Here is a 25,399-nt window from a genome sequence, read left to right on the forward strand (position 1 = left end):
TTACATTTTATTTTTATCCCATTTTTAATTTATTTTATCTTATTGCATCTTACTGTTCTATTGTTTACTACATCTCTTTGTATTGTGTTATGTATTTATTGTTTGTGCAGCACTTTGGAAACCTTGTGTTTGCTAAAATTGTGCTATATAAATAAAGGGGATTGGATTGGATTGGATTAACTTTAGTTTGCATACTGTTTGTGCTTACTTTTCCATGTTTTCACAAGTATTTCATTTTTTTCTGACAATTCGCTGATATTGTGAAATATCCACCTATTTAATAGGAAGCGCTATTTGACTCATGTCTTTTTGTTTTATGAATGTACCGTAGATCACATTAATTAGACAACAATAATTATTTCTTTCAGAAGACAGAGAGGAAACCTGAATCATGGAGCCGGGATCTTTGCAGTCCCTCCAACCCAGCAGTGCCTTGTCACTCTGCAGCCTGCAGGCCGGTCTTAAGTGATCCATTCACACACCATTTGCCTTAATTTCATTTTTAGACTAAACATGCCTCAAATAATACGGGACACAAGTACTGTATGTCACTGATTCTCGTATCATCATATGAAAATGTACAGTAGATAAAACTACTTTATTAACAGCTTTGAAAATGTGTCAGTATCAATCAACCTGGTAAAAACAAGCAAGTGTAACCCTCAGCTCGCAAAAAATCACTAACATTTGAGTTTTAAGACTTTTTTTTAGATTTTACAAAAAGTGAGGTAAAACTGGTAAAAATGTTACATTGTTGTATCACAGCATGTAAAAAAAATCCTAATGTTTTAATTATAATACTTTTGATAGACTTTATTTTAACATCATTAGCTGTCTGATGAATAAAACTATACAAATACTGTACAGTGACTGAAAAAGACACAAAAATGATGAGCTACTGACTAAAACCTGTTGCATTATAAATATACAGATAATGGGAACTATTACTGCATGTTAGAAAAATGTTGGGAGACTGTTTTACGTCTGAAATAAATGTTTGTAATGTAGTAGTGTACATATTTGTACAGCAAACCAATCAGTAAATATGTTGTTTTCTGCCTTTATTTTTGAATTCAGAAAATAAAGTAAAATTGTAAAAAGTTGCAGACATTTGCTTTACTGTAAAAACGTGTTAGGCTCTGAGGTAAACAGCATTGAAAACACTGTGCGCCCTGTTTTCCCCTCAGATGCAGGTGGGTGTAATGGTGAGGAATTTAGTCAGTATTTTTGAGATGAGGAAATGACACCCAAATATGACATTCCTCCTTGTGAAGAAGGTGTGGGAACGACACATAACAGCTCTGGAAAATAACAGCCGTCTTTGAGAGAAATGGACTCAAAACAAACATTCGGCAGCGTCACCTCGCTCTCAGTGACGCTGCAGTAAACAAGAACCAATGACCTGAGCAGATTAAATACAAGTTTTTATCTTTTTTTTTAAAGTTTGGCATGAAAACAGTCCAACGGCTCATGAAGCTGAATGCAAACATGAAGCCGAACTGTAAATTAAACATTTTCCTCACAGAGGTTTCCTCTCTGAACACTCAATTCTGTCCTTAGAATGAACTCGAGCAACAGCCGAGTGGAAAATAAAAAGTCTTCCTCACGAGATCCAGCTCTGTCCCAAAGCCTTCTGGGATACGTAGTCCTGGTCAGGAGCTCTCTGAGACAAGGAAGCGCTCCCTCTGATCAGGAACTATGAATCCTTCTTTCTGTTCGCTCTCCCTTCTGTCCGACATGACGAAAGACTGTTTGGGGTCGATGACCACCGTGTCTTTGTCCTGACCGGGAGTCTCCACCTCGGCGTAGGACGGGCAACCAGAGCCGCGCCTGAACGTCATGATGGGCCAGCGGGTTGGCCGCCGCTGATGGGGGAGGAAAGAATAACATGAAATGAACACACGAGTGGGGAAGATTACAACATCATATTCAGAAAACGAGGGATTTTGCTCAAATAAAACCAGTGGCGGTTCTACACAGGGGCCTCCAGGGGCCCCTGCCCCTGTGAAGAAGCCCTTGGCCCCTGCTGTGGCCCCTGTGTCAAATTAATAATAAAATGATCAATTCATAACAATGAACGACAGAACAATTCTTACCTATTTTTTGTTCAAACAATTTCTCATTGTACACAAAAGGAACCCATAATGTGTACATTGTATAATAGTGGGGCGGATTAGCTCATTATTTTACAACAATCGTTCACTTTGTGATAAAAGCATGAAATTTGGTAGATGTGTTGGTGAATATGTTTCGAACAAATCTGGATATTGGGCCACCTCAAAAGCGCCCCCTAGTGGCCGTGGCAGGCATTTGTTATACGAATAAATCAATGATGAACAAAAACTGCCCTTTTAATAATACCAACTGGTGATGAATTGTATATTGTTGGAAAGCCTGATTAGTCACCTTTACAACGAGGTACAGCTTGTAAGGATCGTGCATTCATGGAATGAGCAACGGGGCTAAACGTGTGGGTAGCAACCCCCAAAAATGTGCATCCCCTGTGTAGTGGGGCGGATTAGCTGAACAATCGTTCATTTTGTGATAAAAGCATCAAATTTGGTACACTCATTGCTGAATACATTTTTAATGAATCTGGATATTGGGCCATCGCAAAAAAAAATTCTGATGGCTTTGGCGGCCATTTTTTAAAATGGCTATTTAAAAGCGGCCATTTTTAAAAATGGCCATTTAAAAGCGGCCATTTTTAAAAATGTCCGCCGGTGGTTACTGGCGTGGAATGCTTTGCCTACCCTACAGCTGCTGTTTCATGTTTTCAGCACCACAAATATAATTTAGAGACATGTTATAGTGACAAAAGCTTTATTACAGTCTAATAGAAAAGAACATTAACTTTGTATAACATTTTATTAGGTCTTGATATTCCCATTCACAGGCTACGGCCTCTTCTTTGGCTTGTATTCTTCTGTTACTCCTTAAAAAGAAAAAATAATTTTCAATATTGTATGACCTGCAACAATAAAAACAAAACACATTTAGACAGAGAAAAAAATCATACATTTTAAAAATTCTACTAGGGTTACTTGTAGCAGGTTACTCTTTCTGGCAAAATCCTTGTACTGAGGTGTGTGACTTAGTCAGGCGGCTTAGCCAAATAAAGGGGACACGCCGGACAAGAGCACCACATTTTTTCCACAAACTCTCTATCATTATAGGTTTCAATTTTTAGTAGGAGCCACTTCATCAAGATTGCAGTGATGGCAGCCATATAAAGTCTATGAGAAATGCTATATCTTCCAAGCCACTTAGAAGGTCAATCTTGGTGTCAAAATATACATTTTCTGGGTCCAGGAATCATGTAAAGATATTGAGAATATCACTAGATGATTATTTGATCAAATAGATATGTTCATTTTCACTCAGACTGGGCAACTCGCTTCAAGTGCTGCAGCAGGGAATCCTGAGTTGAAACTGTTTGGAATCAATGTTCACGGGAGAGTATGGGTTAGCTGCCATGTACACTGCTCAAAAAAATCAAGGGTACGCTTTCATCTCATGTCAGATCTTGATCAACAAATTATTTACAGTGAGTCATCCAGTGATGTTCTCAATAGCTTTAAATGATTCTTTGACCCAAGAAAATGTATATTTTGACACCAAGATTGACCTTCTAAGTGGCTTGGAAGATATATTGGTTCTCATAGACTTATGGCTTATGGCTTATATGGCTGCCGTCTCCTATCTGCAATCTTGATGAAGTGGCTCCTACCAAAAGTTGAAACCTTTGGTGATAGAGAGCATGTGGAAAAATTTTGGTGCTTTTGTCCGGCGTGTCCCTTTCTTCTCAAATCTGGTCCGAAGCCGCCTGACTAACTGTGATGGAGTTATAAAATACATTTAAAAAAAGAAAAAAAGAACCACATGGACAAAGGAGACATTACATATAGTGTGTGTGTGTGTGTGTGTGTGTGTGTGTGCAGAGAGGGATGTCCACATTCCACAGGACATAATTTAACAGTGTCTTATTAAGCTTTCACACCCAACAGCCACTGATACATGTTCCAAGCTAACTAGCTAGCTTAAGTACCTATTTTTGCTATCTTGCTAATTTACTTTTCCGCCAAGGCCCATGATGATTGTTTTTCTCTTTAGCCTTTATGATGTTCATAGCATATTTTATTCATAATTATAACAGGTGAAATAAAATATTTAGACATACCTTGATGGACAGTCCACTGCACTGCTTGTCCCAGGAAGCAAATGCTAGCTAGCTCATTTGCTAGCTAGCTCGATGGCTAGCCCGATTGTGGTGGGGCAGGAAAAATAACTGAAAGAGTGTCTAACTGGATTTTTGTTAATTTAATATGTGTATTAACATTTTTTAATTTACGTTTGTATATTTAGTTTAAATTTTTTAAATATTTTAAGAAATAATTTTAATATTTTTTGTAATTTTAATGAAGAAAATGACTGCTATGGCCACTAGGGGGTGAATTTGCGATGGCCTAATATACAGATTTGTGTGAAACATATCCACCAACACATCCACCAAATTGTGTGCTTCTATCACAAAATAAACAATTCTTGTGATTTATTGAGCTAATCCGCCCCACAGGGGATGCACATTTTTGGGGGTTGCTACCCACACGTTTAGCCCCGTTGCTCATTCCATGAATGCACGATCCTTACAAGCTGTACCTCATTGTAAAGATGACTAATCAGGCTTTCCAACAATATACAATTCATCACCAGTTGGTATTATTAAAAAGGCAGTTTTTATTCATCATTGATTTATTTGTATAACAAATGCTTGCCACGGCCACTAGGGGGCGCTTTTGAGGTGGCCCAATATCCAGATTTGTTCGAAACATATTCACCAACACATCTACCAAATTTCATGCTTTTATCACAAAGTGAACGATTGTTCAGCTAATCCGCCCCACTATAATAGTTTAATTGTGCAATAAAAGCTAAACATAAAGATCATTCTCACTGTACTGCACTTTCAAAATAAAAAAAAGTAATTGTACACAAAAATGAGAAATGTCATTGTCGTACAAAAGTAACTGTTAAGGTTGGTTAGTCTCATTGCTTCAATCAATGTAGTTCTTCCAAATATGAGCATTTTAGCTAAAATATAGGTTTTGAATGCTTAAATATCATTTTTGACCATTTTTAATGTGCCCCTCTGATTAAACACTGGCCCCTCCTTGGCCCCCACAGGAAAATTGGTCTAGAACCGCCACTGAATAAAACCTCTTTGATATTAAGGGTTGTAGAACCTGATAATGTAATAAATTCCCAATAATGTAATAACCCCGATAATGTAATAAAAATCTGCACTTGAGTCCATTGAAAATGTAATAAAACCTGATAATGTAATAACTTCCCGATAATGTAATAAAGTGCATTTCCCAATAATGTAATACACTTTTTTACCAATAATGTAATAAAGTATAACACCAAGCACCTTTAGATTTCAAGAAGCTGTTGAATGCATTCGTGTGTCGTCATGGATACCTCGTTTGTGAAAAACGGGTCAAAAGTGAATAAACATTCAACTTTGACCTGTTGGTGGCGCTAGAGCTCTTGAGCTAGAGTTGATACACAGTATCACCACTTGAACCCAAGAAATTGGGTGGTCTGCTGTTAAATTATTACAATAATGGGGAATTATTGCATTATCAGGACTTGCGAAATGAAGGCTAACCTGATAAATTAATAACCTCCCATTAATGTTATACTTTATTACATTATTGGTAAAAAGTGTATTACATTATTGGGAAAAGCACTTTATTACATTATCGGGAAGTTATTACATTATCAGGTTTTATTACATTTTCAATGGACTCAAGTGCAGATTTTGATTACATTATCGGGGTTATTACATTATCTGGAATTTATTACATTATCAGGTTCTACAAGGACTCAGTACAGACACTACTACACACTCATGTTCTGAGAACAACGCAGCAGTTACCAGAGATTTTGGCTCTTTCTACAGTTTCAAGTATATAGATCATTTTGCAAATGGATTAAAAAGAAAAATCTGTCCACATGGCTTTTGCTGTACAAAATAATCATAAAGACTACATCAACAATAAGCTAAACCAGAGAAGATGAGTCTGAGCATGAGGTGGTATTGACAAATCAAACCATTTTTTTCTTAATTTATACATGTTAGATACCTATTTATTTAACGTCTTTCTAGACATAGTGAACTGAAATATGACTCATACGTGTTGACTGAGAATGAGGTAGAGCTGCTGCCTAGCATCACCTTATAATAACCGTAGTCTGTTTGTTTGTTGTTGTTGATTGTTGTTCCTGGGACCTGCTCATTACAGAAAGCAACAATCAAGATGACAAAATAGTTTCCCAAAAGCTCCATTTTAAATGTCCACACAGATACAAAGTCGTCAAAGTTTTCAGAATTTTCAAAATTCATGATTAAATGACAAAAAACTTCCAATTGCATGTGTATAAGAGGCTAAAACGTAAAGGATAATATCCATTTTTTAAAATATCAGTATACCGTAGATGTGGCCTAAAGTGATGAAAGGACTAGTTGTTGTTTTTTTATCTGTAGGGCCCACAGCTTACAAGGCAACAAAAAACTTTGACAAATGTTGAATGTACTGCATTATTATCCGAGTAAAATTTAAAGTCTCTGCATTTTGACTTAAAATTCAAAAGAAAAGGTGTGCTTTGGAGAATGACTTATGGATAATGGTGCCACTGACCTCCATGAAGAAGAGACTGGCGCTGGAGGTGGGGTGGTTGTACATGTAGACGGACACGAGGACGCCTGCTCCCATGATGACCATCACCATGACGATGCCCGCCAGTAGGCCGGTCTGCGGCCAATCATCGCTCTCTCCTGAGGTGTCCTCGTCTCCTGCTGTGAGAAGGAAATGATGAGACTCTCAGTCATTAACCCATATAGTCAGGCGGCTTAGGACCAGATTTGGGAAGAAAGGGGACATGTTGGACAAAAGCACCACATTTTTTCCACATGCTCTCTATCACTAAAGGTTTCAATTTTTGGTAGGAGCCACTTCATCAAGATTGCAGATCGGAGATGGCAGCCATATAAAATCTATGAGAACCAGTATATCTTCTAAGCCACTAAGAAGGTCAATCTTTGTGTCAAAATATACATTTTCTGGGTCAAAGAATAATTTAAAGCTACTGAGAATATCACTAGATGATCAAATAGATATGTTCATTTTGGCCATGTATTTACATAATTATAGATTCCAAACATTTTCAGCTCAGGATTCTCTGCTGCAGCACTTGAAGCAAGTTGCCTACCAGTCTGGGTGAAAATGAACATTTCTATTTGATCAAATAATCATCTAGTGATATTCTCAACAGCTTTGAATGATTCCTGGACCCAGAAAATGTAGATTTTGACACCAAAATTGACCTTCTGTGTGGCTTGGAAGATGTATTGGTTCTCATAGACTTTATATGGGTGCCATCTCGGATCGGCCATCTTGATGAAGTGGCTCCTACCAAAAATTGAAACCTATGGTGATAGAGAGCATGTGGAAAAAATGTGGTGCTTTTGTCCAGCGTGTCCCCTTTATTTAGCTAAGCCGCCTGACTAATAAGAACCCAGACCCAGTTATCCTTAAAGGAAAGTTATGGGGGATATACCACCATTTCTGATGTGTTTTCAAAAACACTATCCCTAAATGTCAAAGATCTGTGATGTGACATAAACATTACATTGGGCGCTTATAATATTTATGTTTATAATATTTCGTATTTTAAAATTAAAAAAAACTAGACACAAATTTGCCTTTTTCTCTGCATCTCCACAACATCTATCAAAATTGTGACATTATTAGTTCTGTTTAACAACAAATTATTTTTTAGATTTTTAGATTTTTTTTTTAAGTAAATCGATAATAAATAAATACAAATAACCATGTGTCTTTTTGTTTATCAAAATTGTGACTTTAACTTGTTCAGGAAATATGGTCAAAACAAGTTAAATGCAATACAGGACACCCTAATAACTGATTAGAATTGTTAAATGGGTTTAAACTTAGCCTAGTAACAAAAAATAGAAGATTTAACATGTTTTTTTACACGGGTGTCACCATGGGTTCTTATGGGTTAAAGTTACAGACTTCAAGCCACTATAATATAACATGAGGGACACAAACAGCAGCAGATAAATTAAACAACACAATCATCACAATCATTTGGTTTTAACCAAATCGGATCAAATGAAGCGACGCCTGCGAGCTACTTCAGGCAGGCGACTCCAGCTGCGCTTCCATACATATTCAATTCAATTCAACTTTATTTATAGAGCGCATTTCATGCACAAGGCAGACTCAATTTGCTTCACAATGTATATACATAATTACAGTTAAAAACAAAACAAACACAAAAAAAAACAGAAAAACAAACAAATCAATTACAAATTAATTGAAGAGTGCAGGTAGACAAGCTATTCCATATTCACCACATACACACTTACTTACTCACACAAGTGCACCCACTCCCACAACCACACATGCACACAGTTCAACCGAATGCTATAGAGAAAAGATAGGTTTTTAATCTGTTTTTAAAAATGGCTATTGATGTGGCATGTTTAACTGTGTCAGGCAGGGTGTTCCTCATACATCCTCAACCAGTTCACACCCTCCCATCTATCTGGCGGCCTATTTAAGTTGAGGTAATCCGCCAGTGCTCCCTCCACAGCTTGCCTTCTAGCCCCACCGCCACCCCAGCATCCACCTGTAGGCTCCGACGGGGTTTGCTGCATCACTCCTCAATACCTCATGTAACTGATTGAGGAGTGATGAGGTCGGAGCCTGGACGCCAAATCTAACATGTTCATTGTTCAATAAACACCTTATGCATAACGTGCGTTGTCTGACTGAAATGCAAATATGTACGCTGTGACAAAGAGTTGAATTGACAACTGCTGAAAGTACCATGTACAAATTATAAAGTAACAACAAACAAGTTAAACGTGAATGACTTACGTGCATCATTGATGTGAAAAGAGACCTTTGTGTCATCTGGAAAAAGACAGACAATGACATGATATGCTATTTTAATGAGATATACCATAAGTCAGAGTATGTTTATTATATCTTATATATATATATATATATATATATATATATATACTTACTTGATTCCTGTGGTCTATGTCTAGTACCATCAGGTTGAATGCACTTATTGTAAGTCGCTTTGGACAAAAGCGTCTGCTAAATGACATGTAATGTAATGTAATATCAGCGTTTAAGAATGCTTGGAGAAACAAATTTGTGCTATTTTACTGTTAATGAATCTTTTAATTTTTATTTTTTTTAAAAAGGCGATTCTTTATTTACAACAGAAATCTCAAAGTGCGAATCCTTTTGGTTCCCTACAAGTATCACAAAGTTGAGCAGCGTGCGGCCATTTACGGTGAACAGAAAGTTGGCTAAAAATATATGCAATTTATGTTTTCACTTCAAATGATCCAGTTCATACACTCTCCTAGTCACCCTTTGAAGTTAAAAATATTCAAAACATCTGAAAATGTTCCAGGATGTTCCAGTTCTTAAAAAAAGATTTTGGGACTTTAGGGATTCCTTAAAATCAGAATAAAATAAAAAATAAAGTACTTTGCCGCCATCCTAAGTTAAACAACATTGATTCTGGTTGAGTTGGACGTTGTGTCCTTCAGTTTTCAAACAATAGCCAACAGCCAAAAACAACAGCCTTTCTCCAGTCTGACTCAGAGTGACACACATACATTGAGTCATCCTTCAGCAGCTGAGGACACTATGCAGTATTTAACATGGCGCTGTATACACTCAGCTAGGAGCTAACAGAGGGCTGGGAAATAGCTGACCACTTGACCCGCACGCTGTCAGACTTTACACAACACACTGGGCATGGACACCATGCAGCAGCAACAACAATTATTAATTACTGAGGCGCCAATGACACTGCTCTGAACTTTAACACTAGAAACTAAAACTGAAACTCAATGACGTTTTGTTTACTAAATTTCAGGACATTGTATATTCAAAAACATTAGAAATTCTTGGCGTTCAGTCCCAGCTAGGCAAGAATCCTTGGCTTTCTTTTTTACTTTTTTACCCTTTTATTTGTCTTTTTATCTCTAACACTGTTTTGGATTGAGTTTATATTACTGTTTTATTCTATTTTATTTTATTGTTTTTACTGTTTTTAGTATTTTATTGTTTTTATTGTTTTTATTTATACCTATTTGTGTATGATTTATTCTATTTTAATAACTGTACAGCACTTTGGTCAACTGAGGTTGTTTTTAAATGTGCTCTATAAGTAAACTTTGACTTGACTTGACTTGACTTTGAAATTATGTTTCGAGTGGTAAACATGTCAATTCCTGTTTGTATTCAAAAAATGTTTAAATTAAGGCAGGGGATTTATAACTTAAGGGGGTTAATGCTAATGTTTGAAACTCAGAAAGTCAGAACTAATCTCAAATACAGATGTGTGTCAGTTTTGGGTGTAAAATTATGGCATGGACTAAATGATGAAATAAAGATGTGTAATTCTATGTTTCAAGAAGACTTTAAAATCTAAAATGATCAAGGGTTACAATGAAATTTGATTGAATTTGATTTTTCAGTTTAAGGTATCGTGTTTTGTAACAATGTGAATTACTCAGTTAATGTAATGTATATAATGTAATGTATATGCATGTAGATGGTACAGGAGAGGCAAAAATAAGCCTTTAGTGGGGCTTCAGCCTATTCCTTTTTCGGTTGCTGTCTGATGGATTCTTTTGTAAAAACATGATTTTATTTTGTTGTCTTTTTTTGTTGTTTTTTGTAACCGAAATAAAGCATTCATTCATACTACAGATGATTTAACCCTATAAAGCCAAGTGTATCATATTTGATACATGAGTTTTTGAAACCTCTACATCATCAGTGTGATAATTTTTTCCCTGAAAAACCTGATGAATAAATGAATTGATGATTAAAAAAACTGAGCAACAAATTTCACAAAAATACCAGATGTAACAAAAAAGATTTGCTGATTCCACTGGTGGATCTGTCATTGCTGCGTGAAAACTTCATATCAGCAGATGTATGATGTTGTTTTATATGGAAAAAAATATTTTGTATGTTTGAGGAAAATGTTAAAAGGAAAGTCAAAGTTTTATTTGGTTAAAAATATTAGGTTTTATGTGATTATGTTTGTTCAAGAAAAGCAAATTGTGAGCAACAAATTGCACAAAAAGACCTGATGTATCAAATATGATCCAAATTAAATTCATATATGAAAATTGATATTGAATTTAAAAAAAAGTTAGCAGGTTCAACAAACACTCCAGTTTTGAAAATGTAGAATTTTCTGGCAATTATTTCACGGTTCAGGCTTTATAGGGTTAAAGCATCCTGTCAGCTCACCTTCTGCAGGTTTGCTGGTTGGAGGCTGTCGAGTGGATATTATTCTTCTGCTGGCGCTGCTGTGTGTTGAGGGTTTAGTGACAGTGGCGGTTCTGCGGAGGGGGTCAGAGGTCATGCTGGAGGTCCTCTGCTGCACTGTGGTGGTAGAAGCAGGAGTGGTTGTGTCCGTGAGGTGGCGAGATGTGGCGTTTGTGACATCTGTCATCTGGAGACATCGGGAATCTCTTCTCTGGAGAAACAAATATCAGGAAAATAGTTCATCAGACCGACACAAGTGGTGCCAGTTCTCAACTGAGCAATCTGTAGTTTATTGAAATGCAAAAATAATGAGAACCTCCTCCGGGCAGCCGAGGTCGACCCAGTCCTGGCGGTTACGATCAAAGCCACTGGAACATCTGAGAAAGGAAGTAAATCTCATTTACTGAGTGTTTGAGGTCTCAAGCCTTTTTCACAGGCTGTTCAAATAAGATGACACTGATCTGAATGAAGGCATAAGAAGGAATCATGTAAAATGTACACCTGATAAATCATTTTCCACCCTCTGTCTTCTTATCTCTTTCCTATCCACTGTATTGTTGTTTTTGAATATTTGTATGTATGTATGTATGTATGTATGTACTGTATGTATTGTACATTTGTTCACTCTGTGTTTTTTGTAAAGCGTCTTTGTGTATTTTGAAAAGCGCTATATAAAACTGATGCATTATTATTATTATTATTATTATTATTAAAATATATTTAATACATTGTATAATCTCCTATGATAGGGCAGCATATAAGGAAAATAACAAAGATTTTGTAAACTGGTTTAATTCTAAAGTGTGTTCCTTTTTTTACACTGAAAAGATTATCCTCTGTCTATACTGGCTGCAAAAACTCTTTCCTAACATGATTTCGACATAATTCATTAAGTTGTTAAGTTTCGTACCATGACCAGAACTTTTGAAGATCTATTTTACTGAATGAGAATTGTAGATTTTGATCCCACATCACTCGCATATTCATTATGAAGATATCTCTATGCAGCTAGTACAGACAAGAGGAAGAGTTATAGCAAGCAATAGCTCAACTCTATCAATAAAAATACTGGAATGTAAGTTTTATTTTAAAACAGCCTTAATAGTTGTGAAGTTATTCTTTAATGTACAAATCATTTGCTGTAAAATGCTTTACATTTACATTTAGTCATTTAGCAGACACTTTTATCCAAAGCGACTTACAGGAAGAGTAAAAGCAAACAATCAAGGAATAGTGCAATAAGAGCTATTAGTGCATCAATAAGTGCTAGTGACAGTTCTTTGAGGAGTAGAATTATCGTGTGGTGCTAGGAAAGGAGATGTTCTCTGTAGAGCTGGGTCTTCAGGAGTTTTTTTTTTAACCCATTGACGCCTAAAACACCTATAAAACCTCTGGGCGATTTTAAAATAAGCCCCTTAAACCTGAAGTTTTTCTGGAAATTCAACAGAAGTGTCAATGCTTCTACTAAATAACAGATTTTTCAGCCTCTGTAGCAGATAGAAATGAAATTCAAAAAGTATTTGAGAGTATATACAAATACTACAAAACGACGTATCCGCTTTCCAGGCTTCAATGGGTTAACCCCTTAACCCTTCTGGCCCCCTTTTTTTAGAGGGCTTGGGTACTTTAGGTATTTTTCATATAATAGCCATACCCATCAGCCAAGACTGTTTATCTCTATTTCTTTTATTAAAATGCCTAACATATTCCTTTCATATTTAAATAAATGTCGTGGGGATATGCAGCCTTGCCAGTGGAATGTGCTCTCAGACTACTTTCCAGTTTACCTTTGTAGCCGACTGCACCAGCTGCAGTTAAAGCCAATCTGAGAAGTGACACATGGACCACAGCTGGAGAACTGGAGACACGCTGAGAATAAAGAGAACTGTCAGGAGGGAGGAGGAAGAGATGGCTCTGACTTCTGTGAATGAAAACTGATTTTTTCATCCTGTATCATAGAGCCTAGCTGCAACTGCTGCCTCTGATCACAGGCTGTTCATTTACAGAAGATGCAAAAGTGTAAAATAATGTTCAGATTGGGGTACTGGTGATACAAATGTAAAGAACAAAGACGATAATCTGTGTTTTGCCATTTTGCAATACTTCAATCAGAGTGAACTTACTAGGTAGAGGGAGCATCTCAACAGCTGTTGAATTGGAGATTTTGGACTTGAGGATGTCGACTTTGTGATACTCATAAATGGTTCTCCTCCTAACATCTGGAGCATGTCAGAAAAAGAATATAATGTTGCTAAAAAATATTAAGATCCAGTGTTTTTAGCTTTTAAACACCAGATGTACCACTCACTTGGGATCTGCTCAATCTCATGAAGAACCACAAAAGCATCCGACAAACCCACTTTGACAGGATGATTCTCAGTGCTGATGTCGCTTATGTCTAAAGGAATCTATTGGAAAAAAGCTGTATAATTAAACACATTTAAGCCTCACAGAAGAACTCAAAGAAGAGAAGAAAAAAAAAAAAGTTACCTCTTTGTATGCAAAGACAATGCGTCCATCACTGTGCAGAACAGCCTGGAAGGTGAACGTTCCCAGACTGATGTTGTCTTGGAGGTGGATCTGGTTCCACTGGACCACCAGGGCAGTGCCTACATGGTAGATAGATAGATAGATAGATAGATAGATAGATAGATAGATAGATAGATAGATAGATAGATTACTTTATTCATCCCCGAAGGGAAATTCGGTTGTCACAGCAGTCCGGTATTCAAGTACAATAAAAATAAAATAGAATAGAATAAAATAAAATAAAATACTGAGGTAGCATAAATAAAAACAACAATAGAAAAAAACACAGAATAGAACAGAACAAGGACAGCAGATCAGTTGGTAGGATGGTTGACAAGATGAAGGTAATTATACTGATGATATGATGGCAACAATGCTATAGTGACTAGACGGTATATAATAATAATAATAATAATAATAATAGTACAGTATATAATATATAATATATAATATATAAAATATATTTTATATATTATATACATACATAAAGACAACAATTTACATACATTTAGTATAAATATCCCACAGCAGATCCACAAAAGAAAGCCACAATTGATAACAGTTGAAAAGTAAACTGATGGTCTCTTACCATTATCAAAGTAAAACACAGTAGAGTTTTTGGACAGACTTGGGTCAAAGTTGGCCATTAAAGGGGCGATGTACTGAGTGGCTGTGAGCATCCGGTGGATTATATCTCCAGTGTAAATGAAACCTGTTAGGGGAAAACATGCAGAGGTTACTATCAGTCATTTGTGTAGTAAAACATTTTTTTCTGTTGCATTATTGCAGGTTACTCTAGTAGTAAGTCCTGCTGTTGTTTGAAAACAGATCCACAGGAACCACACCTAAAATATTGCATCATATAGTTTATAGTCTCTTAAAGCATTGCTATTTGCTGTCAGATATATCTTGGATGACCTCTTTTAACCCTCTATGGTACGGTGTTGCCATGAGGCAACATCCCCATTTTTGGCCGGTCAAATTTCTACAATGCATCTTTTTGAGTGATGCAATACTTTAAAAAGAGGGAAGAGTATAGGGAACCAATAGCAATGCTTTAATTTGTCACATGACCTCCAGGCGGCCATATTGAAACACTTCTTTGCAGACTTTTCCAAAGGAAACAGCTTTGCCATTTTGCGCCAAAATGACTCAAAATGTAATTTTCTGGCCCTTTTCCATCTGTAAAAAATATTCCTACTAATAGGTGAATAAACCTTCCTTTTTGATAGTTTCATACACTTAGACTGTTCAAGACATCCATTTCAATGGGTCGTTGGTTCAATGTTTCCTACAGGCAACATTCAGACAAGAAACCGTTTAAAAAAGTTCCTTTTATAATGTTTTTAAATTTAAAATGTTTATGTATTGTACCCTGTTGAAGCTATTGAGTCTTTTACACATGTTTATTAAATAAATTATGTTAAAATTACTTTTAAAAATGTTCTTTTTCTCTTGTGCACCGTTATGGTACAACGTTGTCTACAGGCAACAAACAAAAGGCAAAAAGTCTTCAAATTATGTTTATTTAGTCTATTTTAAGACAAAAAACCACTCCAAACATTTTTTTCTTAACTCCATCATAATGCGTACCATAGAGGGTTAACATAAGTATGCAGTGTATGGCTAAATATTTCGCAAAAAAGTGACCAAAACCATAATAAAAATATTAAATTCTCATTGCTCTACTTTTAAGATGACATCTGAAACTACATTGCAAACAGATTTAGCCGCAGAACTCTCAACTTTAAAGTAAAGACGTGTCAATTAAAGACTTACCTCCAGTTGCCACTGTGATTTCTTTAAGTATATGACCGTAGAAAGGGAAGTGGAAGGAGAGATTCACTCTCTGGAAACAAACAAACAAAAAAAGCGTAAAATCAACTGTATTAAAAATGTTAAAGATGGTTAACAACCACTTTCATAAACCCCGATCACACAAGAGAAACTCTTTAATTGTGTAAAACCGCTTATAATAAGCTTTACTGCAACAGAACGTTTCAGGTTTGTACACAGTGCATGTATTAGAACAAAAACTGTATTAACTGATCAACACTAAAAGGTCTAAATAATTTGGATGTCAAAAACTTGAAATTATTCTTTTTTCTCCTTCAGGAAAGTCAAAGTAAACATGCACCACGCAGCGATCTTTTATGTTAAATCTCGACTTGAAAAGTAAAAAAAAAAAGGAAGAAGTAAAGAAGTAAAAAGGACAGTGGTGGAAGAAGTATTCAGATCCTTTACTTCAGTAAAAGTACTAATACCACACTGTGAAATGACTCCACTCCGCTCATTTTAACTACCTAATAAACTTTTAAGTGGTTTAATTTATAAAAATGGGTAATAATTTTAAATGTATCATGTTTTTCATTTTAAATCTTGACCTGAAAAGTAATTAAAGCTGTCAGCTAAATGTAGAGGAGTAAAAAGTACAATATTTGCCTCAAAATGTAGTGGAGTAGAAGTATAAAGTTACATAAAATGTACATAAAAGTACCTCAAAATTGTACTTTAAGTCCAGTACTTGAGTAAATGTACATAGTTACTTTCCACCATTGCTACCTGCCTCTTCTAACTTATACATATCAGTTAAGAGTCCTCCTTCAGACACTGTATGAGGATTAAAGGGATAGTTTGTGCATTATTATACAAAACTTGGTACAATTATTGTCAATGCCCTCCTGAGGATAACCCTTTAAGGCAGGGGTGTCAAACTCAAATACACAGTGGGCCAAAATTTAAAACTTGGACAAAGTCGCGGGCCAACATTGATATTTATTGAAAAAATTGACCTAAACAAGTTCAAAGGAAATGGAACAAGCAAAGCTTGATATAACTTAATATTGCAAACATGCAAAATCGAATATCAAATAAAACAAACAAACACATCAATGGCATTCACTTCCTAAATAAAATTTAAATAAAAATCGTATGTCCCTTTATTTTATATGCGGCCTTCTTTAAATTTAAATTTAACAGTAATCTTTTTCCACAGGCTAAAAATAAATGTAAGAATAAAATAACAATAAACCAAATGACTAATAATAATATCCTTCAATGAATGTGCAACCATTCAAGCCTTGGACTAGCAAGAAAAAGTGCATAAAGACAACTTTAATTGTTGCTCAGTTTGCTCCACACTGATCTACTGTGTTCAAGCCAAAACACGAGCAGAGCATTCTGGGATCTGTAGTATTATTTGTGCTGTATAATACCGGCGGGCCAGCTCTGGTTATCATTTGGTATTTCCTTGCGGGCCAAATATAATTATACTGCGGGCCAGAGTTCGACACCTCTGCTTTAAGGTTTTATTGATCGGCCCCTAGGTGGCACTGTGGTGGCAGTCTAATTTCATATTTGGTACCGTGGCCACACTATAACACTTAAGGGAATAAAATTCATAGGGGTGGTATAGACTGGCCCCTGTAACGCACACACCCCGACGCGCGTGTACTGCGAGGGCCCGTTCAGTACTGCTCGCAGTCCTAGTTTTGTTCTGTAATCTGATTGTCCCATTTATGCTGCATCCACATGGACAGCCTCCGAACAAACAGTCTGACAGAATGGCAGGGCTTCAATTACAAACTATGGGGGTGTTGTTTTATTTACAAAGAATGGAAAAAATCATGGGTAACACTTTACAATAACCAACTAAATAAAGTTTATAGATGGTTTATAGACCAATTATTAACCATTTTCAAAGTGCTATACATATTTAATCTTTAAATATTTTCAACCAATTTCTTAAAGGTATATGTATCATTTCAAAATCATTAACATACTTAATATGGTGTTAAAAATGTTAAAATGAGTGCAACTAAAACTATTAATAAACTATTAATTATAATTCAATTTTTTGAAAATTTTCAACTTTGTTTGTTAATGGTAAAGTAACTAAAAACTTACATTAATATACCATCTATTAGCCATTTACAAATTATTTAGTTAGTTCAACATTAATAAATTATATTCACCATTCTAAATGGCCTATATACGGTTTATAAATGATGATTAAACATTAATAAACTATCTGTTTAACATTTATAAATGATGGTTATTGTAAAGTGTTACCAAATCATGTTACAGTAATTTTGTGTTGATTATTTTACATAATTATTCATAAAATAATAGATAATTCAATTATTTATCAAGACAGTAATACATCATCTGCTGTAACCATTAATGGTATTCTCTGTACTCAGCTAATTTTGCCATCCTGCTCTTGTAGACTAAAGTGAAGTTGCCATCTGCCTGACTCCATGTGAATGCAGCATTACTCACACAGACTGATTTCATACCTCAGCTTGTCTGTGGGTGCTGGACAGGAAGCCACAGACTTTACACTCCTCCTCTTCCATCTCATCAATGTTCACCCACAGCTCTTTGCTGGCTGCGTCTCCAGGAGCGTAGATTTTAGATGTATAGTAGGCGTGATCAATGTCCTGTCCAAAAATGCAGAGGTTGAAATGCTTTAAACAGACTGTACATTGAATCAGTACTAAATGAGAATTACTGGGCTTCATGTGGAAACAATAAAATGTATGCTTTCATGCTGATGAAGCTCTCGTGTTTTATTAAATATCTGGTTCCAAAGAGAGGGAAACTTTTTTAAATCACTGTCTATGCACTTTATGTGTTCTTTATGCACACTGTTCATTGCACCTTATTTGTTTCATAGCACCAACATTTTTATACTGTATATTCATATTTATTCTGCACTGGAAGTCTATTCTACTCCTTCTTTAGACACTTTATATTTTATTGTATTTTTATTGTATTTTTATATTTTATTGCTTGAAGTATGCCTAGGTTGTTCTTTTTATTTAATTGTGTTGTCATTGTCTATTTGTGTAATGCTGCTGCTACACTGTAATTTCCCAGCTTGGGATTAATAAAGTCTATCTATCTATCTATCTATCTATCTATCTATCTATCTATCTATCTATCTATCTCTCTCTCTCTCTCTCTCTCTCTCTCTCTCTCTCTCTTTCTCTCTATCTATCTATCTATCTATCTATCTATCTATCTATCTATCTATCTATCTATCTATCTATCTATCTATCTATCTATCTATCTAAATATTTCCAGCTGTCTGTTTCCCCCCTATCCTTTCTTTTTAATTCCATACCAAGTGAGGTGAAAAGCACTGGCCACATTGTAATGTTGGAACTCATCTGCTATCTTCCGATGATGATTTTGCATTATAGTAGATTAGCTACTTTAGCTAAACTGGCTTCTTGTAAAAGAATCTTGTTGTAGATATCTTCTCTTAGCTCAAACTTCATTCTTGTGTCTCAAGTTGCTAATCAGACTGTAAACGATGACCACCGCACAGGAGACAAAATTTTGTCCCAGATATCTGTTGTCCAGATCCTACTGGCTACAAATATCATCCAGAGGCTAAATCATCTTCAGACCGAGCTTGATATGTTTTGAGAAATACATTTTCTTTAAAAAGTCTGGTCTTTGTGAAAGCTCAACATCATATGCCGAGAGTTTTAGAGCAGAAAGCTTGAATCACACCACTTTCAACAATTCTTACCTACGTCTCCTGAACTACTATTATATTTAACCCATAAGAACCCATGGTGACACGCCTGTAACAAACACTTTAAATCTTCTAGAATCTCCCATATTCAGCTTTATGCTTCACCTTAGCTCATTAAGTCCCTAAGCGACACATACTGTGTGACTGGAAACAGAAATGTGTAAAAGTAACTAATTTTAAAAAGCTTATTTTTTGTTATTAGGCTAAGTTTAAACCAATTTAACAATTCTAATCCGTAAATAGGGCGTTCTGTGTTGCATTTAACTTGTTCTGACCATATTTCCTGAACAAATTAAAGTCACAATTTTGATATATGGTTATGGAGATGCAAAATAAAATTGCGGCCCTCGTGATGATATTTTGTGGCCCCCACCTTGATATGAAAGTTTAATGTGAGTTTTATATGAATGGCACTTTACCGTGTTGTGTGTGGAAGGTCCCTTTAATTACTTTTTTGGTAATTTTGTGTCTTTTTTTATTTTTTATAATTTTGTGTCTTTTTAAATAATTCAGTGTCTTTATTTTAATAATTCAGTGTCTTTTTTGGTAATTCTGTGTCTCTTTTTTTTGGTAATTCTGTGTCTTTTTTCTGTCATTTTGTGTCTTTTTAAAATAATTTTGTTTCTTTTTTTGTAACTGGTCATTTTGTGTCTTTCTTTAGTAATTTTGTGTCTCTTTTTGGTCATTTTGTGTCTTTTTTAAGTAATTTAGTTTTTTTCTGTCATTTTGTGTCTTTTGGTCATTATGTGTCTTTTTTTAAATAATTTTGTGTCTTTTTTGGTCATTTTGTGTCTCTGTTTTGGCCTCCAGTGGCCAATTTGAGTGAGTAATTTGAGTTTGAGACCCCTGGGTTAAAGCCTCTGACACCCACACAGGTGTTTTCAGTTATTGTGGCTGATTAGACCTCTGACTCTGATTAGAACTTCATACATCTACATCTACTAATAACCATAAAGGTGTAATTTGTCCCGCCCAATCAAGTGCAACAAAGCTAACAGGAGACTAAGAAATCAATCAATCACAGTCTAGGGGCATATTTAATCACTTTATCTCATCAGGGTGTTCAATGAACCACCGTTTACATTAAAATAAAAGTTTTGCTATGTTTTGTTTGGGCTGATAAAAACTGTTCAGAGCTTTTTAAGACTAAATACATCAATGGCATTCCTGCAATGTCATTTTCTGGTTTTATTTTAGTTCCAAAAAAGCCATCTCTTGAATCTTACTGAGCTGTAAATAATGTTACCACAATCTGTGTAGAATTGTCATGTCCCTCCTCCATCAGCAGGTCTGGATCTGACTCCTCCGGTTGGTGCTGGTCTCTGTAGTGGCCCCTTTTATCTGCAGCCCAGCCAGGGGCCCCAGACCTTGGACTCCTCTCCCTGGGCTTGTGGTTCCCTGCAGCTACATAGGAGCCTCCCTCTGGAGGAGGCAGCCCCTGTGTGTTAGTCCGGTAGACTCCTGAGGAATCAGAGGGAGTTGTTGTTCATTTGATGTGTCTTTTTCGAATACCATCACTACATTAATAACAATAAAATAAGAAAGATTAAGTTTAAATGTAGTAAGGAGCAAAAATGAACATAAAAATAAAAAACCAAATTATTTTGTTCTATTGCAACTAGAACAGTTTGTAACTGAAAACATTAAGAATTGCAAGAAGAAGAAACTATTACAAGAAAAACTTTAAAGCAATTCATAAAGGCAAAACTGTCCAACATTTTCTCCACATTTGGATACATACACAGAAAAATCTGTAGTGTTGTTTTTTCAGTGTTAATCATTTTGAGTTAGTGGGTGTTGATTTTGGTTGTTGTTTTAACACTTTAACACAAGCGAGTTACATGTTAACACCTGAGTTAGATTCACTTCAGTTGGAGTTGATTTTCAGATTTAGTGACTTGTATGTTCGGCTAAAGACAGAATGCACTTTAATGTATCGTAAAACAAAACAATGAATGTTAATTAAATTATCACACTAATTATCACATTAGTGAAAGGAAATAACATGATTTTAGGGTTAAAAAATACACTTTAATGTGTCAAAGTAACACGATGTATGTTAAATATTAACACTCACAGTGAAAGGGAATGACATGATTTTAGCGTTGAAAATACACTTAAATGTGTCGTAAAATAACACAATGTATGTTAAAAATTAACACTCTAATTAACACGATTTGGAGTTAAAAGTGCACTTATGTGGTGTCATAAAACAACACCAAGGGTGTCAAATATTTAACACTATTAAAGAGTTAAAACATTAACACTTTTCAAAGTGTAATTTTAACTCAGAGTCCGTGAGAACTATATAAAAACAGAAAAAGTGTTAAATTTAACACTCTGTGAGTTGAATTCACACTCCCCATTTTGCTGTGTATAGAAGTTCTCAAGATGGAAAATTTTCCACATACGAAAAACAGCTAATTTTACAAACTATAATTTAACTAATTTATCAAGCCAAACAAACTTCTGTATCTTCTTGTCACATGCACTGGGACAAAAACAATTCCCCAGCGTGTGCCATGTGGCAAACGTGCGTAGTCACCCCGTCATTCTGTCCCTTCCAGTGACAACAGTGCGTCCTAATTTTTCTTTTCACATTAGAGGGTGAAAGCATGCTTCACATTCTTCACACCAGCAGGTCCAGGACCAGGCATGTGAGGCCGGGCAGCCGTGGGTGTTGTGTCTATATTACCATCACATGGTGGCCCTGTGGCTTCAGAGGCCTCATAACTTCATCATTTAACCCATAAGAACCCAGACCCAGTAATCCTAAAAGGAAAATTATGGGGGATATACCACAGACCAAGTGGACCACATTGAACACATTTATGATAAAAAAAAAATAAAAAAATACTACCCCTAAATGTCAAAGATCTGTCATGTGACATATGTCTCACATTGGGCGTTTATGGTATTTATGTTTATGATATTTATTTTTTTAAAATAAAACTTGACACATTTTCTACTTACAGAGACCTTGCACAAAGGATGTGTTCTGTAAGTGGACCACATAGAACACATTTCTGATGTTTTAAAAATAAAAAATACTACCCCTAAATCTCAAAAATGTGTGATGTGACATATACGTTACAATGGGCGTTTATGGTATTTATGTTTATGATATTTCTTATTTTAAAATAAAACTAGACACATTTTCTGCTTACAGAGACACAAATTTGCCTTTTTGTTTGCATCTCCATAACATATATCATAATTGTAACTTTAATTTGTTCTGGAAATATGGTCAGAACAGGTTAAATGTAATACAGGACACCCTATTAACAGATTTGAATTGTTAAATGGGTTTAAACGTAGCCTAGTAACAAATATAAGCCTTTTGAAATTAGCTACTTTTTCACACTTCTGTTTCCAGTCACAGCCACATTTTGGAGAAGTCTTGTTTAGGGATTCAATGAGTTAAAGTGAAGCATAAAGCTGAATATGGGAGATTCCAGAAGATTTAAAGTGTCACCGTGGGTTCTTATGGGTTAATGATGCAACATAATCTGTAGTAGTACTAGGTAGAGTTTTATTGGTAATCAATGCAGTAACTGTACAAATACTGTAGTGACTGCAATGTTGTCAAAATTCCCAGTGTGCAGATCAACAACAGTGAGATCTACCATTTAGTTCAATACAGCTCATGCATTGCTATTCCAGCATAGTTTCTGTTGCACATAAAATAAAGGAAACACAGAAAGTTGTGCTGCTACAATAACACACCTGGATCTGATTGCACTTTAATTGGTCTATCTGAATAAAAATCCTCCAAGGTGTAAACAAAAATAAACCAAGGGACATGCATTACTTAAATTAACTCGTGAATTTTTTACTTGCATTGCGGTAAAATAAATTATTTTGCATAGTTCACATGGTGGTAATGAGTATGCCAATATGGTCTAAAGAGATTTTAACTCAGCAAAGTAAAAAATACAAGAGAAGACACTGGTTATATATACACTATGTATATATATATATATATATATATATATATATATATATATATATATACTGGTTAAATATATATATATAAATAATAGGGGTTGCTCATTAAGAAAATGTCAAAAGATCTTGACACATTTTCTGTAATTGACATTATCAAACTAAACAGAGGCTATTGGAACTGTTATTTTCCAATAGTTATTGTATTGTCTAATAGTTATTTACACCAACATTAGCGTTAACTAAAATGACGTAAAATCACAAAAAAGTACAAGATTTGGGTATTAAGTATGAACTTAATGCAAATATCTGTAAGTGATAAAAACAAAAAGCTAGGTTGAAATATTTGTTAATGTAATATTATTATTTTAAAGCTAGTTTTAACTGTATTGCGCAAACTAACCTCCTAAACACAACCTTTATTAACTGTTTTTAGAAGATACCTTTTAACAACTTACCATTAGCGGATTTCAGCTTCATTAAGCTTATTTGTAGCTGGAAAACGAGAACCAGTCCTGTGATGAGGTTAGCCTTTGTCTTTCTCAGGGTCATCGTCATCCTTCCTCTCACTTCATAACGCATTTTCAAAGCGCCAAAAATTATCCGGCGCAACACGAATTTGCGCCTGTGACCGGGAACATCCAACGTCTCACTGTTGTTACTTGTCAATTTCAAAAGAAAAAAACTACCCACGAGCCCATTCACAAATAACTAAATATATGAAGTCAATGCAGACTTTTCTATTAATTCAGCCGTAGGTAAAGTTTTTTCGTCACGCTGAAGTCCATGTTAGGCTTTCAGATGGTCCGCACCATAGATATATATGAGAAAGTGTTTATATATATATATATTTATATGGTCCGCACATCTTCTGTGCGTCAGTTGAATCATCTGAGGCGCAGTCCGCTGATGAGCCTGGCCCGACACAACGCTGCCTTCACGGGCTGTCGTAATTTTGTGTGCTTGCGTGCAAAAGCACACTAATTGTTATTCCGTGGGCTTATGTCTTATTCTTCCGTTTCTTCCGTGGTGTTTTTTCGGTCGACTACTCCTCCCAGAGTTTTGGTCGCACATACACAAAAAAGGTATCAAATCGACCGGCTCGCCCATGATAAGTGTGCTATGACTTTTCTAAGGGTTTCGACAAAACGGTTTTCAAATTATTGGGCAAAAACACGTCAAAAAATCCCCCCAATGTTACCCTATGGAGAGTCTAGAGTGGTGATGTCATCACGCAGAGTGTAGAGGGAGAGAAGGAATTGTCAAAAAATAAATTTGAAAACTGCGCTCCAGGCCGCAAATTTCACTCTACAGAAATAATTCATACATAGAAACGTAGGAAAATTTGTCCTTTCACTCACAATCTTCTGGTAAAGCTGTCAGAGTTATAGTTTGGGCGTAAGACGCAGAGATGCACCACCAACACGCACAAACTGCCTCATTGGCTCCCATATTAAAAACGCAGGAAGATTTCGGAAAAAATGAGATTTAAGAGTTTTTTTAAATCGCTCTAACAAGGCTATTTTTTCACTTTTCTTTAAAAAATATATATGTAGATGTTGAGGAAGAACTCAGGATAGTGTCCCTGTTTAACTGTTGATTGATGACCCCGCCCCTTTTGATTAGCCACGCCCCCTTTCACAACTAATGAACTGTTTGTCCTAGAGACTTGTATGAGGTGTCTGTGAACTCAGGACAGAGTCCTTGTTTAATTGCTGATTTAAGCAACGAGAATCAAGGGCCAGAGGCAAGCACACAATCAAAATTTCTTTAGAAATGTTCTAGTTGTCATAATTATGAAGTAAAGAGCTAAAAGATCTTCACAAATGTTACTCGAGTTAAGACTAGTATGTAGATATAAAAATGTTCTTTTGTTTTAAGAGAACACATCATGCCCCAGTTATTGTGATATTATATGGATTATTATGACTGATGCATTAATTTAAAAGCAGGCCTTTACTATAATTGGTCG

The 25,399-nt window shown here is 35.5% G+C and overlaps 2 protein-coding genes across 2 annotated transcripts in view; one reads left to right on the forward strand and one right to left on the reverse strand.

Moving 5' to 3' along the window:
• Positions 1-1,103, forward strand: part of myripa (myosin VIIA and Rab interacting protein a) — a 44,143-nt gene extending 43,040 nt beyond the window's left edge. Inside the window, exon 17 of the mRNA XM_059345306.1 lies at positions 369-1,103. Coding sequence (XP_059201289.1) covers positions 369-388 — 20 coding nt within the window. The 3' untranslated portion in view covers positions 389-1,103. The remainder of the gene's footprint in view (positions 1-368) is intronic.
• plxdc2a (plexin domain containing 2a) lies at positions 1,086-24,289 on the reverse strand. Its single transcript, XM_059344996.1, has 14 exons — positions 23,886-24,289; positions 20,729-20,943; positions 18,233-18,376; positions 15,714-15,783; positions 14,524-14,646; positions 13,896-14,014; positions 13,714-13,813; positions 13,529-13,624; positions 13,193-13,274; positions 11,722-11,782; positions 11,388-11,616; positions 8,973-9,008; positions 6,705-6,859; positions 1,086-1,865 (listed from the first exon to the last, which is right to left on the reverse strand). Exons 1-14 carry the CDS (start codon positions 24,007-24,009, stop codon positions 1,653-1,655), a joined length of 1,767 nt encoding a protein of 588 aa, XP_059200979.1. The 5' UTR covers positions 24,010-24,289; the 3' UTR covers positions 1,086-1,652.
• Between the last annotated feature and the right edge of the window lie 1,110 nt (positions 24,290-25,399).

The sequence above is a fragment of the Centropristis striata genome, chromosome 11 (genome assembly GCF_030273125.1).
Source record: "Centropristis striata isolate RG_2023a ecotype Rhode Island chromosome 11, C.striata_1.0, whole genome shotgun sequence".
NCBI lineage: Eukaryota > Metazoa > Chordata > Actinopteri > Perciformes > Serranidae > Centropristis > Centropristis striata.